This window comes from Pterocles gutturalis, unplaced genomic scaffold (genome assembly GCF_000699245.1).
Source record: "Pterocles gutturalis isolate BGI_N339 unplaced genomic scaffold, ASM69924v1 scaffold39471, whole genome shotgun sequence".
NCBI lineage: Eukaryota > Metazoa > Chordata > Aves > Pterocliformes > Pteroclidae > Pterocles > Pterocles gutturalis.
This window is the reverse complement of record NW_010099218.1, coordinates 31,274-47,739: the sequence shown is the minus strand read 5'-3', so window position 1 is coordinate 47,739 and position 16,466 is coordinate 31,274. Positions and strand designations below refer to the sequence as shown.

At 50.6% G+C, this 16,466-nt stretch overlaps 1 protein-coding gene across 1 annotated transcript in view; it reads right to left on the bottom strand.

The window, feature by feature from the left end:
- Positions 1 to 4,201: 4,201 nt before the first annotated feature.
- The window catches only part of LOC104463371 (protein NDRG3-like), a 33,351-nt gene continuing 21,086 nt past the window's right edge, over positions 4,202 to 16,466 (bottom strand). The window contains 12 exon segments of the mRNA XM_010075680.1: positions 4,202 to 4,688; positions 7,091 to 7,142; positions 7,233 to 7,268; positions 7,946 to 7,993; positions 9,426 to 9,477; positions 11,134 to 11,199; positions 11,590 to 11,693; positions 12,889 to 12,945; positions 13,885 to 13,971; positions 15,513 to 15,573; positions 15,879 to 15,941; positions 16,456 to 16,466. The exon segment at positions 16,456 to 16,466 is cut by the window's right edge and continues 30 nt beyond it. Coding sequence (XP_010073982.1) covers positions 4,510 to 4,688; positions 7,091 to 7,142; positions 7,233 to 7,268; positions 7,946 to 7,993; positions 9,426 to 9,477; positions 11,134 to 11,199; positions 11,590 to 11,693; positions 12,889 to 12,945; positions 13,885 to 13,971; positions 15,513 to 15,573; positions 15,879 to 15,941; positions 16,456 to 16,466 — 816 coding nt within the window. The 3' untranslated portion in view covers positions 4,202 to 4,509.

The window sequence follows — 16,466 nt, the reverse complement described above, 5'->3', positions numbered from 1 at the left end:
CCCCGAAAGGCCGTGGGGTTTGTGGGGTTTGCTCTCGGCAGTTTCTGTGCTGCCGGCGTGGGCTGGGCCCGGCCGTGGGGGGCTGAGAGCCTGGCACCATCCCCCTGCACTGCGGCCGCGCTGCTGCGGTTGCACATCCTGCTGCTATTTACACTCTGCCCTTGAAAGCCTCTGGTCAATCATACCCCACCGTGACGGTGTGAAATGCACACGGAAAAGCGCTTTTGTGAGAGCAGTCACCCACCGGGACGTGGTGCGGCTCTTGGAGTTGAGGGGCTCGCTGCAAGGGCTTGATAACATCTGGCAGAAGATTCGTTTGCTCCTGGAACTGGTGGTGAAGCCCCACCGGGGTCCCTGGGGGTCCGAGGGAAAAACCCTTCGTGTGCCATGACCTGTGACCACGGTGGCTCAGCTCCTCAGGCCCAGCACTGTGCTGCCCAGCACCTCCCGGGTCGGTGCTGGTGAATCTGCAGAGTCCCACAGTCACCCCCTCCCCAGCCAGGACACTGGGGGTGGGCAAAGGGGCTTTATTTTAAGGCAGTGGGGTGGGAATGCTGTGTGTGGGGCTGGCAAAAGCATCCCCACAGGTTTCTCTGGCTGCAGGATGTGCCCAGGCGTCGGTCTCCCCGCCCCGTGCCAGGCAGCCCCATGGCACAAGCAGGCAGGGATGGTGGTAACGCGATGGCTTACGGCCCTCAGATCCAATGGAGAGGGAGAAAGCTCCAAGCAAAGCAAGCTACAGCAACCATCCCTGCATTGTTTCAGGAGTGAAGGTCAAAGAATGGAGGTTTTGGGTGGAAGAAGCCGCTGAGGTCCCCGGTCTTGCTCCCCCCTCAATGCCTGGCTGATACCAGCTCTGCTGTGGCTCCACCTTGAAAACCTCCGAGGCTGCACATCCCTCCTCAATGCTCATCCCACGGCTGCACCAGCTCCTGGCTTAAAAACAAGGAAAAGTCCCAGTGTCAGTTCTGAGCCTCCCAAAACAACATTTCTGGCTGTTACTCCTTCCACCGTCACCTGGCACTGCCAAGAAGAGTTTGACTCCATCGCCCTTTGCCAAGGAGCGTGTTCAGGGGTGAGTGCGCAGCTGGGGACAGGGGCTGTAGAGCAAAGCCGCCTTCTCACAAGGACAGTGGTTTTGGGTACCAGCGAGCACCTTCCAGCACCAGCAGCCAAGCAGCCCCTGGGCAGAACCCTCAGCCCACCGTGTGAGTGGTGGGTGTCTGCCAGTGACCCCAGAGAACCCTTCTGCAGAGCTGAGCCCTGTGCTGCAGAAAAAACCGAGGCACGTGCACCGACCCAATGCTTTGGGCACTTGGTGGGGGGCTGAGGGGTGCCTCTGACCCAGCTTGTCCCAAGGGTTGGAGCAATTGGGAATTGAGGCCTCAGGGTGTGGGAGAGCTGGAAAGTGCTGGCCCCAGCCGCATGCCCACCCCCAGCTGAGGCTGCCCTTCCGGGGCAAGCCAGCTCCTGCCAGAACAAAGAGGTCCAGGAACCACTTGGGTGTGTCACAGGGACTCACTCGAACTCCATGCCGCTCCTCGAGCTGTCAACCCAGGACCCCCCAGCCGGTGGGCGTCCAGCTCACACCGCAGCAGTGGAACCAGCTCTGGGGCAGTTCAGCACCCCAGCCCAAGGCGCCTGCCCTGAGCCCAAGCACTGCTCCTCATTCGCTTGGCATTGCTCTTGCCACTTACAGAAACATTTTGTCCTTTATTAAACACATTTCTCAACTTGTATTTAGGTTTGAGTTTTGTATTTTTACCAGGAAAAGCACTTGCTTGTGTGAAAACAAGTTTACTTTTTCCATTTTTCTCGGGATACTAAAATACATGACAACCCTCACTACAAATCTTGCCTTGCTTATGCCTATGAACAGCCATGGCAACAAAACTCTCTTCTTAATCATCCCCCTTCCAAATTGCTAAAAATCTCATCTATTTAGTCTCTTGGCTTCCTTGTGCACAGGCAGCCTGTAGCTCTGAGCTCTCCTGCTCCACATCATCATACAGAGCCCCTGGCGAGCTCACACCAACCCCTGCTGTGGTATTATTTCCTCTAACTCATTTCACTGTCATTTTAATATTGTGTTTGCCTTTCTCTTGGTCTGTTGCTGTATTTTCATAAGGGAACTCGAGGAAGAATTCACGGTGTAGTTAGCTGGCAATAAATCACAGTGCTGCATGTACACCAGCTCTTTTGCGTGCGTTGCTTTGCATCCAGCCCTTGGGTTTAGCAGCAGTGAACTTCATATGGTATCTGGTGGCCTGGCCTCTTTGATAGTTTCCTGTCTTCTATAGACTCAAACTGATATTTCTGTTCATTTAATCACTTTGTCACTTCACTACTCTCTCATTAATACAAATGGCCAGTTTTTCCCATCTCCCTTTCATTCCGTTTATGATTCATGAAAACACTTTGTCTCAGTCCCTGCAATGATGTTCTCTCCCGCGCAGACCTTCCCCAAAGCACGAGGCTGCAGGAGTGCACCTGGTGGGGACAACAGTGAGACCGGCACTAACCAGTGGCCAACAGTTTAACCCCTCCTCAGTTCCAGCTAGCTTTTTGTGAAAATGACAGAGATCTGAAAACTGAGAGCAAAAGCTGGATCTGAAAAGCAGAAGATGAAGACACGGTTGCACTGAACGAGTGGCTGCTGCACATTGCTCCACCTGCACCCGGCCGCGGCACAGCGGGCAGATGTGTGAACAGACCTCACGCTGCCTTCCAGGCTGGCCTCTGCCTTCTTGTGTCACAACAAGTGCCAGGTTAACTTCGGCTTACACCCACAGAACGGACTGGGCAGAGCACTGTTCACCACGGAAGGCAGTTCCTTGCACTTGCCTTTGTTTGGAGGCAGTTCTTGGCAGTGTGCCTGTTTTGCAGCAAACCTGACATTCAGTCTCCACTCTGTCAAAGCTGGAAGTTCCTTTTTTGCATTTTCACAGAAGCCAGCTCTCTCTCCAGTGCCTTCAGCCAGCCTGGCACCCAGCCACACCGGTCCTGCGCGGCCGCATGGACTCCTCTTGCAGGAGGGGGCCAGTGCTGCCCCTTCCACCCTCAAGAGTTTGCCTCTCATGGTAGGTGACACCAAATCTGACAAAACCAGCAGGGGTGCCAGGTCATGCCAAGAGAAACCACACGAGCACACAGGGTAACAATGAAACTCAGTTATAGCTTTATTTAATAACTGGTACAAAGTCCCCCTCAGGCAGAGCCTCCCAGTCCCATTCCCTACCTGAAATGGAGCAGAACATGAGCATGACCCTCAGAGGAGCTGGCTCCCAGTGAGTCAGGACTGCTCAACAGTTAAGAAAGGATGTTTTGCTCCTCTATTGAGACCTGTAGTAGCCTGACCACTCATCCCTTTTCTCCTATTAGCAGCTAGACCCTATCACGCAGCAGGTGTTCGCCTCCCGCTCTCTGTGACCCAGCCAGATGTCAAAAGGCAGCAGAATTGTGGATTCCACAGAGACAGTAAATAGGACCTGCACGGAAGTGTTCACTGCTCACGCTTCCAACCCGATTCACAGGCGCATGTGTCTGCTGGCAGTCATTCACATTCACTGGCGTCTTCCTGAGCCTTGGTTAATACCCTGCAGACACCCTGCCTGGGGCTGGCAGCAGTGGGAAGCAGAGCTGGCAGTGCAGGACACCTCTGGTTCTCCACCGGGTAAGGGGCACTGCCGTGTGTCTCACAACCTACTTGTGCCAGGGTAGAACAGAGACGGGGTGTTCACTGCATCTGGCCCTTCCGCAGGGGAGGCAGAGGCTCGGCAGAGGTGGTCTGGAAGCCAGGGCTGCTGCAGTTTAATCCCTTGTACTAGGTTAATAGTGCACCTCGGTTAGTCTAAGTTTACTTGTTAATTGCTTTGCCCTTTCAGGAGGCTCAGGTAAGAAATCACTCTGCTCCTCTTAACATACATACAGAGATGAGACCAAGACAGTATTTCTGACCATTAGTTTTCCCCACGTCTGCCTGGCATGCCAAGAGTCCTGGGAACACAAAGACCCTCTGGTGGTTCTGCACACCCCAGGCACAGCTCTGCCAAAGGGCATCGCTCGCTCCAGTGCCTGGAGTCTCACACCATCATGGTCTTGCTCTCCCACATCCCACAGATGCCATACCAACTGCACCACAAGGGTCCTTTAGCAGAAGCACAACTAGAAAGCAATTCTAAACCTCACAAAGCCACAGAAATTATATTTTAAATGAATAGGGGAGACAACGGCTGTCATCTGGATTGATATGCAGCACAGACAGGGGATGGTATCAGCATGTACAGTAATGTGACTTACTAAGACCGCGGAATGTTAACGAGTTTTAAAGAGGCTCTGATGCCAAGGGCATACAGAAAGGACCAAAGTAATGCCAAGTACAGACTACCAAGGAGGTGGCAGCTCAGATGGGCATGCACAAGTTAGAACAATTAATGCCATGTTGGATGAAATGCTAGATTCTGAGTGGGGGGCAAGTGGAGTGACTGAATCCAGAAGAGGGGCTCCTGCCTAACAGGACACTTCCATGGTTTGAGGTGCATCCTGGAGGTCAATTCCTTCTGGGGTTCCAGCACTTCCTTCACCATGGTTGCTTGTATGAGACCGGCTGCGGATGCTATCCCCAGAGCCCACGCTAGAGGAGGAGTGAGTGCGGGATCGCATCAGCCTGGTCATACTGGCTGCTGGCACTGCAAGAAAGAACAAGAGTGGGACTTAGAAAAGGAAGAAGTTCCTAGAGCAAGTATCACAGCCACTCAGATACGTGTCGCTGGGTAAGCACAAGAGCTATACCCTCAGGAAGAAAACTCACTCTTCACTGCCAAAATTAAGTCTTTGCACGTCTAAAGCAAGATGTTTAAGGCCCAATTTCAAAAGGTCCAAGGTGAGCAAATGCCAGAAGTGTAACCGATCATTTGCAAATGCAGTCATGGCGAGTGTCTGTGCAAACCGAGGCAGCTGTTGTACAGATGACCTTTTGAAAGTCAGTCTCATCACTCTAGAAAACCACAGAGCTGAAGTCATGCAACAATCAACAAAATGCAAATGAAAGGTGAAAAACTGTAGCATACAGGCTGTACAATGGGTCAGCCTAGCTCGCAGCAGGCCAGCAGGACATGCTGAGACAGAGCAATGCACTCAAAAAATCATTCAATGCAGTACACAGACTTGGGCTGAGGCGGATGCACAGTTGAAGGTACCTGACTCAGTGCTTAGGTGGCTGAGCTGCACATAAGGGACTGGAAACAACACGAGACAAGGAAAGGGATGAATACAGGAAAGAGCCAATTAGTTGCAGTGTGTGACCAACAGCTGTGCTGCTCCTGGAATCCCCAGCTACTTTGCCTTCCACTCCCAGCTCACACACTGCGCTGAAAGCTCCCAATATTTGTGAAAACAGCTGCTAACGAGCATCTCAGCAAGATGTTAAGCTGACTCAAAAATCCATCAGGGCCACATCTCTTTAATGCCTTCAGCTGGAAATTGCAGTGCACCTGGTGACCCTGCCTCCCCACTGTACACACCACAACTGCTCAACAGAGATGTCATTTTCCTATGGGGAAACTGGGGCATACCCTGCAACTCCAGATACGGAACAGAAAATCATGTCTTTCCTTGAGTTGACAGCACCATATTTCTGCTACAAGCCTCCTGCAAGGCATAACCTTCCACCCACAGTGTCAGCACAGGAAGGTCCAACTGTTCTAGCCAACGTGCAGGAAGAACAAGAAACCTGCTGAGGAACTGGCTTGTGCATTTCTAGAAATGGCAAGTGGCTGATTTGCTTCTCGCTTGTTCTCCCCAAGGAGGCCTTGCTGGCCAAGTCAGCAGTGCCAAAACAATCTTGCCCACCAAAGTTGGGAAAACCATTCTGGGACTAGCTACTAATTCTGGAAGTAGGAAATTACCCCCTGTCCTTCCCCAGTGCTGCACAGCCTGTTTGCAAGAGATTTGACCCCCAAAGTGCTGCTGAAATCCTTGCTCTGATGACAGCGCTTGCTGACTTTACTAACACCAGGAACACGAGAGATGTGAACATTGAAATGCTCTCAGGCCATGAGGCTGAGGGAGCCTTCTCACATGGCACCCTCCTCCGCAGGACCAGGCTCATCCGGCCACCCTTGGAGAACATGATTGTCCTACCACATTCATGTCACCTACACAAAGCTCTAAGGACAGGGACAGCTTCTTCTGAGCCCTGACACCCATGAGTTGGCAAAGAACTTGTGGTCATATGGAGACCATTGGGAATGTCACAGCTGCCACGGTGGCCATGCTGGTGGTTAACCAGTCACCTGAACCAATCCCTTCCGTAATTCCAGCTTTTGAAGGTTCATCATCCACGGAAGTGAACCCCTAGCCCTGGCCGCTGGCAGGGAAGTGCCAAGGTGCCTACAATGGAGATGGAGTTGCTTTAGTGCACCGAGATGCCCTTCTGCTGAAGTCTCCCCGTCTCTGAAGTACCGAGGGCAGGGGAGCTGAACAGCCGTTACCCTGACAGGACCACCAGGACGCAATGTCTCCTGCCTCCAAGCATGAGGAAGAAGCCATAGGGCAGGGCATGCACAGCTCCCTCTGGGCTCTCCAGGTGTCTCAGAAGTTCCCCAGCTCTCTGTTCTGTCATTATGGGTTTCATTCTGAGATATCGCTTACTCCTGGTGAGACTCTGAAATAAACAGGTATGTCTCAGGAGAAAGGAAAGAGCTCTCATGTATGCATCGCAACCATGAGGCTGTACGGCTAACTTCTTCCCCTCCGGAGAAGGTACACACAGAAGCTTTCAGAAGATTTACCGTTCTTGGGAGCACACTTTTCTGGACTGGCACAAAGACGGACTTAGAAGGTTTTACCAACACCAGCAACCAAAGAGGGGTCACCACTCCAGCTGCAGTGCACATTAAACACAGGTCAGGGAACAACATTGCTTTGCTAAGGCTTGTTAGCACACCAGTGGGTTTTCCAGCGTGGATGGATCTCCACTACTAACTCACAGGTGGGCACGCAGATGCCAATGGGCTCAGATTGACCTGAAAGGCTGAGCTGCCTCCACAACAACCCTGCTCCAAAACAGAAAAGTTTGTTTGCCACTTACTGTAGCCCATTCCCTGCACAAAGTACTTGAAGGCTTCAGTCAGCTTGCCAGGCTGTGGGAACAGAAAGTGCGGCTTAGTGTGAGCAGAGCGAGGGCTCAGTACAACTCAAATGCCGTGGGACAGTTGAGAGGCGTTTCTCACCTGAACCACCTGGGGCAGGCCCCCGCAGTCGGCCATCTGCAACAGGAAACAAAAGGGAGGTTGAACCATCCTGCCCACCCCAGGAGGACAAGCCCAGAACAGCGCCAGCACCACCCACCGCCCCGGGGCTGATGGCACCAGGCTGCGCTGCTACATGAAGCACACTTCTACCATCTTGTCTGGAAAGCCAAAGCAAGGCCTGGCAACATGTCTTCTGGGAGTCTGGTGCTGAAGGAACCCAGCACGCTGGAGGCTGCGTTACCAAGTGATCCCAGGCTGTACTCTAAAAGCCCAGGAGTAACCCCTCCACTGTCCTGGCTTTCCAAACCTGTCACTTTACACTTCTATACAGCAGCTGTCTGGCATGCTGCGGAGCCATAGGTGAGGACGGGAAGGACTGGTATAAACCTAGAAAAAGTGAAGTTGTTGCTGGCAGAGAACAGGATGGAGGCAGTGCACCTCTGCTACTTCTCAGCAGGTCTTCTCTGCCGCTTTAAGATAACAGAGAAGCAGCTATAAAGCAGGGATCCAGGGACCTCCTGACAAACTCTTTTCTCCCAAGTCTGGCTCCACACAGAAGAGAACACAGCCCTGAATGACTGTCCACAAAGTTCTTAAAGCTAAATGTATGGAAGGTAAAAAGCCAAGTGGAGCTGGCCTCAGCAAACACGATGTCTTGATGCAGGCTGGAATGATTCTGGAGCGGCACTCACCTTCAGAAGGGTAGTTTTGGTTGGGTCAAGACGGGAATTGCATTCAACCTAAAATAAGAGGAGGAAAGAGGGATGTGATATCACACAGAAAACTTGAAGAGCCAGATGTAAAACGTGGGGCAGCTGCACTAGAGGCAGTGGCTGTCCTCGGCAATGGGAGCTTTTCTGGGGCCAAGAAGGACTGAGCAAGAAACCAGAGAGCATGTAGGAAGAGAATAATGAACAAAAGATGCAGAGAGGAGAGGCAGGTGTTCCTGTCCAATGGGACCTTGTGGTGATAGAATGTCACTCTTCTGAGAGATGGGGCTGTGACTTCAAGGGAAATCATCCCCTGGTTTTGGGGATGCACCAGAAAACCCTGGGGCACCTCCTGGACTCTGACAGCAAGACTCAGGGATGAAAAGAGACTTCTGTGTGGTGCAGCATGGAGGGAGACCACTCAGTCCCCAGGCCAGACAAGGAGGCCATGGCCAGCTCTTCTCTGTAAGGCTGCATCAAAAAGGGACAAGGTGGGGCCCTGTAGGAAAAGCTATCCCAGCAGGAAAGATTATTATGAGCTGGGAACCTGGGCAACCAGATAGGCAAGCCAAGATCCAGAGGATCGTATCCTGTCTCCCAGCTGTGGCTGGGAAGCAGTGAGAATCCTCAGGAATATTATCCTAGCAAAGACAAAATTTGGAGAATGTCTCAGACTTGCAGACCAAACAGATCAATGCAAAGGCAACAGGCCATGACCAGAAAAAGCCCTGCAGCATCATGCACAGCTCCTAGGTCCAAGCTACTGTTTTAGGAGACTCCTACACTCTTCCACGGTTTCTTAAGACAACTTATTTTGTTCACAAACCCCTGACCTCCCCACAATCACTAGCTGAGGGGGAGGAGCAACATCCACTGCAACCACGCTGCACTGTGCCATGCCCCGCTTATAACTGTGCTGGGAGGGAAGTGGGCTATAGGTGTCTGCAGAGAACAACAGGAAGGAGATGCTTCTAAGTGTTGCCTTCCCTATGATACAGGGCTTTTGCAGAGCTCTGGGTGACTCCCCACCACAGGAACTGGAGTCACACGGTTTATTTTTAAACCCCAGGTAGCCTCAGCACAACAGCAAGAAAGCAGTAATTCATGATGTGAACTGAACTCCGGGCAGCAGCCTGGCAGAGCTCGGGGAAAGACACAAGTTTCTGAAAGGGTTTCTCTGCATCACTTGCTGAGCACGATGCTTGGGCACAAGGAATCTTATTCAGATCCTGCCATCCTCACCCTGGAGCTGCCCTGCAGGGTGGTTCAGCCTCCCGAGCCTCAGCTGTCCCACCGGTGGCTGACAGGTCTCAATAGCTGGGGGACTAGAAAAGAGCTTGGGACAAAGAGACCCTGTCTGCGACTAGTTCTGGGCAAGGTGAAAGCACTGCTGGTTGAGGCAGGCTTGCCAAGGGATTTGTGGGGCTAACGTTATGAAAGGAGAGAGTTCACATATACGTACCACTGCTTCCACGGCAGGTGAGTTGTCACCAACCACTAGCAAGGCAGGGCACCTGGGCAAAACCCAAACCAGAGAGATGTTACTCACAGTGCACCTAAGGGATTTCTGAGAAGATTGAGCTCTGTGAACCAACAGCCTCATGAAAGGTTAACAATGCTCAGCAAAATCCTTACCCGCCACCACATCATGGCATTTTGCTGCACCAGAACACCCTCCAGGGCTTGCACACACCCCCACACTGTCCCCCCCCCATGCACACCAACTGACACTACTGTTGCACACATGTTAAAAGATGTGCCTAGAGCTGGGAGAAACACCATCCCAGGCTGCAAAAGGGAGCATCTGCTCTGAAATGAACGTCTGTTAGGAATTTAATAACCACATCCACCAGAGTTTAATACTCTTCAGGCTGGCTACTGCTCAGCACTATATTTTGTTTTGGATTTTAGAAAGAAACACAAAAGATGTCAGGGAATATATTGAAAAATGTCACTATATCAAAGCCTTTGTTGGCAAATCCGTGCCTTCACATCCACTTTTATATGTATTGCAATTCTAGAAGAACAATTAACATTCAGTGTGTAAAACATACACAGACCACTGACCAAGTGTCTCTGAATTTACACGATTCATCGACAGATCCAGGTAAGAAGGGCGTGGCTAGAGGCCTCATTTTTGTGTGTTGACTAGATGACAAAAATTAGACTAGAGAAGCTGTCAGCCACAGACCTCAGAGCCGGTGGAGTAGCATCTCTAGGGAGAGAGAGGATCTATATGAAGTCTGCTGGCACAGAGATCCACACTTCCACAAGAAACATTTTAAGCATCTGTGGATCCCTGTGAGACACTGGGATGGACAGACAGTGCTCGGTGACTCACAGCTGCCTGCATGACAGAGAGCAGCACAATTGGCTTTGCCTGGAGATCAATCAGGGAAATCCACCTCTTTTAGGTCAGCCAAGATTTAGAGGATTTGGCTGTGCATGCCTAAAACATTCCTAGGACTGGCAGGAGCAGAAGTCCATACAATTTCCAAGGAGTGAAGAGCAGAGGCTGGGCAGCAGTCTCCAGCCCAACCCAGCCCAGGCATCCTGCCTCAGCACTGCAATTCACAGTCTTCATCTGCTTTAAATTGGAGATAATTTGCCCCTTTTGCTTTCTTGCTTGGAATCTGAAAATTTACTTATGCCTCCCCTGTGGTGATTATCACTAGCTCTCTAGCGTCTGGCAGCTGTACAATGCACAGTGTCCCCTTCCAGACAAAAGAGTCACTGCCAAGGTGGGAAAACACCACTGCATTCTCTGCATTCAGAATCCACTGCCATCTCTGGGAGAATTGTGCAGGCAACTTTTTTTGGCAAGGGGGTGAAGGCAGTCAGTGGCAACAAACAAAAACCTCCCTCCCCAATTTTTCATACAAAAAAATCAAACTAACAACTCAGCAAGTACAGTGACTGCTGACTGCTGGGTGGAGACACTTACTATTCCTCTGACCCTCTGGAGAACCTCAGTCTGTTCTTAATGAAAGAGCTTCCAGACACCTCTCTGCCCCACTCTAGCTGACAGCACTGCACCAAAGCCTGGGACAATCTGAACAATCCTCCCAGTACTTGGGCTTGTGGAGTTCTTGCTGAGAAGCAGCAACAGCTTTTCTACCAGAGGGACTGCACAGCAAGTAACTGATACAGGCTGATTCAGAGCAACTTACTTGAGTGTTTTTGCAGTATTTTCATTGATGCCAAGAACTGGTCTCTCAATTTCTAGGTCTCTGCGACTGAAAGAAAAAAAAGAACAATTCTCTGTCAAATCCTCATGGTTATCATGGGAGCACACAAAATCCAACCAGGAGTGCTGGCTCCAGCACCCCGGCAACAGGTTATCATTCCCCGTGTCATGGCATGAGCAGGAGCCCCAGCAGTAACTGCCAGAAAACAGGATCCATGCTCTCACAGCAAGCTTGCTCTGTACCTAGAGAGATGACCTAGTGAGGTGTGACAGGTCACCCAGGCATGGGACTGAGCTTGGCTCAGGATAATGGCTGAAGACTAGGCTTAGGACAAATGGCCACATGACATAATACCCAATACAATAATACACACAGCAGTAAATCTACTGAGCATGGAACCTATGGGAGCAACTTATCAGGCAAAAAGGTATCCTGTACCTGTTGTATGAGGTGAGGAACAGCTGAAGGTTATCTTGGTTAATGTCCTGTGCGATATGAAGCCTGTAGGTCTGGATCAAATCTAGATTTGCCTGCAGTTCCTCCTGTATAAAAGCAGAAGAATTGAAAGACAGGGAACATCATCTTTTTCACAAGTAAAGAGATGACACTCATAAAAATACTGAAGCATTAAACCGCTTCCATTGCTCTCCTGCGAACAGTAACGGAGAGGGCAGTGACTCCAGACTGTATTAACACCTAGGCTACGTTAAGTGTTTCTGTGACATGACTATTAAGCGTCATACTCAGGTAACGTGACTACACTTTTACAAATGGCACTGTACGTGCTGCTGCGGGAGTACAAACATGTCCTGAGATGTGGTTAAGTTAGTTCCCAAGCTTCCGTAATGCTTATACAGATACAAATTACTGTTTTAGGAAGGTCTTACACTTACGCTTAATGTTAAAGAAGTAAAGTTTTATAGGTAACCCCAAGACTGAGACCCAGGGAAAATTTAATCCCAACACCCTGCTCTATGAAGGAACTGCATTCCAATGATAGCTAGAGAGAGACAGAGAGAAAAGGCAACACAAGGAAGCACTACATATAGTGAAGGGGCTTGAAAGCAGGGCGAGTACAGCATGTGCTCTAAGCAGGAGGAAGCCGCGCAACTCATTCCCATGCTGATGTATGTTGTTGCAGGAAGGCTTCAGGCCAGGGACTGATCTGCTGTATGTCATATATAGTGTGCACGAGGCACAGACGCTTTCAGTCGCCCAGTAAGCTTGCTGGTTGGGAGCCAGCAAATCCCAAATAGACAGGCACTGCTGTATCCAAAGTTTTCAGGAGGGGCTGGTTTGCCTCTGCAGAAACTGAAGGGGAAGAGTAGGATGCAGCAGTTCACCATCTGGACACATACAATATCCCACTGTCAGCTCCCAGCTGGTCTGTGCTCTACCCACAGCCCACATGCTTCCATGCTGGCTACAGAGAACCAGCTGTCACTTGTTTCTGCAGCAGTTGCCTGGGCACCACAAAGACAGGAGTTCCAGCACTAGTGTGTGGGACACTACTTCCTTAACACGTCTGGAGTCTGGAGACAGTTAGGACAAGCATGAGGATGTGCATGCTCCCTGGAGTGCGCAAAGCCCTGATGCGAGCTTGCCACGCAGAGAAGATAGTACTATCTGTGGCAACCCTTGTGTGATGGACCAGAGCTACTTCAGAGCAGGTGCATACAGAAGTTACAGCTCCATGTACAGTTGCACAGGCAACATTAACACCTGCTGGGTACTTACATGGCCAAAAAGATGTGCCAAGACAATATCCACTATATTGGTTGTCCAGCCTGAAAACTGAAGAGTGACCACAAATGAGGAGGAGGGAGAGTAACTGGAAAATGCAGTTTCATTACAAATTTCAAAGCTCCTCAAAGTAAATAAAATAACAAAAGAATTATTCAAGGGATATAAAAAAACAAATGCCTGAAGCTTGGGATGGGCATGCAAGGCTCCAAAGGAGCCTGTGCACACACAACACACAGCTCTCCAGAACCTTGGAACCCTGAATAACTGTGAGTGGCCAGAATCACAGAATCATAGAATCACAGAATGGTTTGGGTGGGAAGGGACCTTAAAGCCCATCCAGTGCCACCCCCTGCCATGGGCAGGGACACCTCCCACTAGCCCAGGTTGCTCAAAGCCTCATCCAGCCTGGCCTTGAACCCCTCCAGGGATGGGGCATCCACAGCTTCTCTGGGCAACCTGGGCCACAGGAAAAATCTTCCTCCTAATATCCATTCTAAATCTCCCCTCTTTCAGCTTAAAACTGTTCCCCCTCATCCTGTCCCTCCACCCCCTGATCAAGAGTGCCTCTACAATCTCTCCTGTAGCCCCCTTTCAGCACTGGAAGCTGCTGGAAGATCTCCCCGAAGCCTTCTCTTCTCCAGGCTAAACAACCCCAACTCTCTAAGCCTGAATAAAAGAATAATTAAAAGATCCATTCAACCTCAGCCAAATGAAGCCTGCAAGCATGAGTACTAAATCAGAGGAAAGCTGAGTGTTCAACAGCCACTTATCTCCAAGCAGTCTACCATATGATCACATCAACCTCTGCTCCTACGGTGGAGGTCATACTATCATACTACACCTATACTGAGAACACAGCAAGGACAGAAATGAGATTGTATGGTTTTTGCCATAAACTGACAAATTCCTGTACTCTGTCCTTTTTCTTCTTACTCCACACACAGTTCATTAAGCACTGTGAAGAGATGTGCTCAAGGAGAAGCTCACCTTGGATGCTGCCCAGTCAATCCAGCCCTTTGCACATGGATCAACATTAATAAGAACGAGTCCCTCCACCAGGTCTGGGTGGCTAAGCTGTAGGGAGAGAGCACAGGCACAATCAGAAGGATGATTCAGCCCCTATGTTGGTCAACAGCAGGCGCAGCAGCTGGAAAGCTTCTTGCAAAAGACTAGTGGGGAGCTAGGGCAGCCAGTGGCCTTTCCAGAGTCTGGCCCAAGGCTGGCTCCCAGCAAGACCTTACTTGATTCAGTTACTGGCACTGAGGGATGGACTGCTCACACAGCACCTGCAGCCTGAGCAGGCCTCAGTGGTGTCTTCTGGTGACCTATCATCTGGTGCAGCCACGGCAGGCTCCCATGTACTGCAGGGCTGTGAGCAGTGACTCTGCTCCAGGAAGGACCTGGACAAACTCCTGTTCCTGGAGGGCATCTCCCCTCCACTCGCCAAGGAACAGACGGCCTCCCAGTGGAGATGTGGTAAAACAGCAAGAATTGGCAAATGGCACAGGAGCTGGTGCTGAGGCACCGCGACCACCTGCAGCCTCAGCAGAGGCCTGGGAAGCTCTGCAGGGGCACCCGCAATGCCTCCCAGCCCGCAGACACCCCTTCCCCTGCTCCAGCCTGGCATCCCCAGCACCCTGCAGTTCACCTTGGGGTGTGTGCATGGAAAGCACGGGTACAAAATACTTTGAGGACTGCTTGCAAACACAAACCCAGCAATCTAACACAACCAGAGAACTTCAAGCTGTAGGCTCACTCTACAGCTGAAATTTTACAGCAGCTCTTCTGCTCCACTGTATGGATTAGCACTAGTTAAGCAAAAGTAGCAGGAAACTGTCTGTAATCCAGGGAGCATGGGGACGGCTTTCTGGCAGTTCACTCAAGTGAGGCCAAAGGCGTATTTTCAACACTGTAAACTACACAAGATACAAAAGGCAAGGAACAGAGCAAACACCAGTGCCTCACACTGTCCCAGGCTGAACCCTGACTGGAGGAAATGGGAAGCACAGAACTTTCCATAGGAGGGGCAGCTGCATGGTGAAGTGGCTTTAAGAAGCAATAAGTGGCCTAAATCATCAGCAACTCTCTGCACTCAGCAACTTGAAGCAAATTCCTGGGCTGCTAAACTACATCCACTGATTCACATGCTTATAAACACTCCACTAGAGAGAAATGTAAAAGTACCGAGATAAAGTTAGAACTCTGTTGTCAAAAGGTGGAGTGCAAAATCTACTTTCTTCCAGTGAAAAAGCACATTCCTCATCAGCACTGGTTCACAGCACGTCACTGAATAGATTCTTTGGTGTCACAAACACTGGAAACAGCACACAGTAATGCAGCCAGTTTTTGTGACAACAGGAGGCTGGATATTCTTAGCAGCCAGGCTGGGCTCTCCTGACTCAAAGACATCATATTACAATCTTTCCATGTCTGGCGTAGCTTCAGAGTAGCCTTGGCTGCTCCAGTTTAACCATCTGGACGTGAAGTAGCTCTCACACGGCTCCCTGCAGGCCTACTGTAATTACCGCTACTTTGCCGGTTGCCCACAAATATTCTGTTCAATCAGTGGAAGACCACAGCTTACATAAATCACAAGGAAATGAAGAGATACTTACTGCACACCTGCTGAGGACATAAGCACCAGCTCCCAGTCCAATCCCAATGAAGCTTTTCAGGCTGAAACATAGGCATTTCACAATCAGCAAGGCTAACTTAAACTCACAGCCAAAGCACCCCTAGAGGCAAAGCCTCTCCCCTCTCTGCATCCAGCTGTTCACTTATGGTTCATTTTCAAAATGATCCAGCAATGATCCAGCAGCCGTAAATTGTCTCATGTGGCCGACCATGTTCCCAGCATAAGAACCAGACAGGGTTACACAGGTTAGGAGATGCTCAGGCCTCTTGGGACCAAGTCAGTGAGTATATCAGATGCTGCAAGAAGAGAGAGAGGTAGCTCACCCCATTTCCTTTCAGAGACTTACTTCAGGTGCGTCAGAACAGCGGGCAGCATTTCAGCCAGTTCATCCATACTGGGATACTGGTACCTGAAAACCAAGAGAGATGGAAATTAAAGCACCTCCAAATACACCTCGACAGAGGTTCTAGCCAAGGTTCAGACAAGGAACATCTGACAGGCATGTGCACAGGTGATTATTTTGCAACAACACTGTATATTCCAGCCAGCTACATGGATCCCACCCCTCAGAGCAAGACTAACACAGAGATGTGGTTTTTTGGGCAGCCAGACTTCTGTGGGAGGATGGACAGACGGAGCAAGGAATGCCAGCTAGGCTGCAGTGTGCTGGGCTCATGCTCAAGTCAGAAAGCTTGTATCAGTGCTCACAACTAGTAAGGTCTTTACCCACCTCGGTAATAAGAGAGTTCCCTGAATGCCCCTTGAGAAGCCACCTCATCTTCCCATTTCCTCTGCTCCTGAAAGCTGCCTCCCACTACACTCAGTCTGGCAGTCCCAGTTGGCCTAAACTGGGTGCTACCTCAGTCCACACTCTGCAGTCCAGACCACATCTGGAACAACAAGGGTCTCTGCAGAGCTCTTACCCAGATGGGAA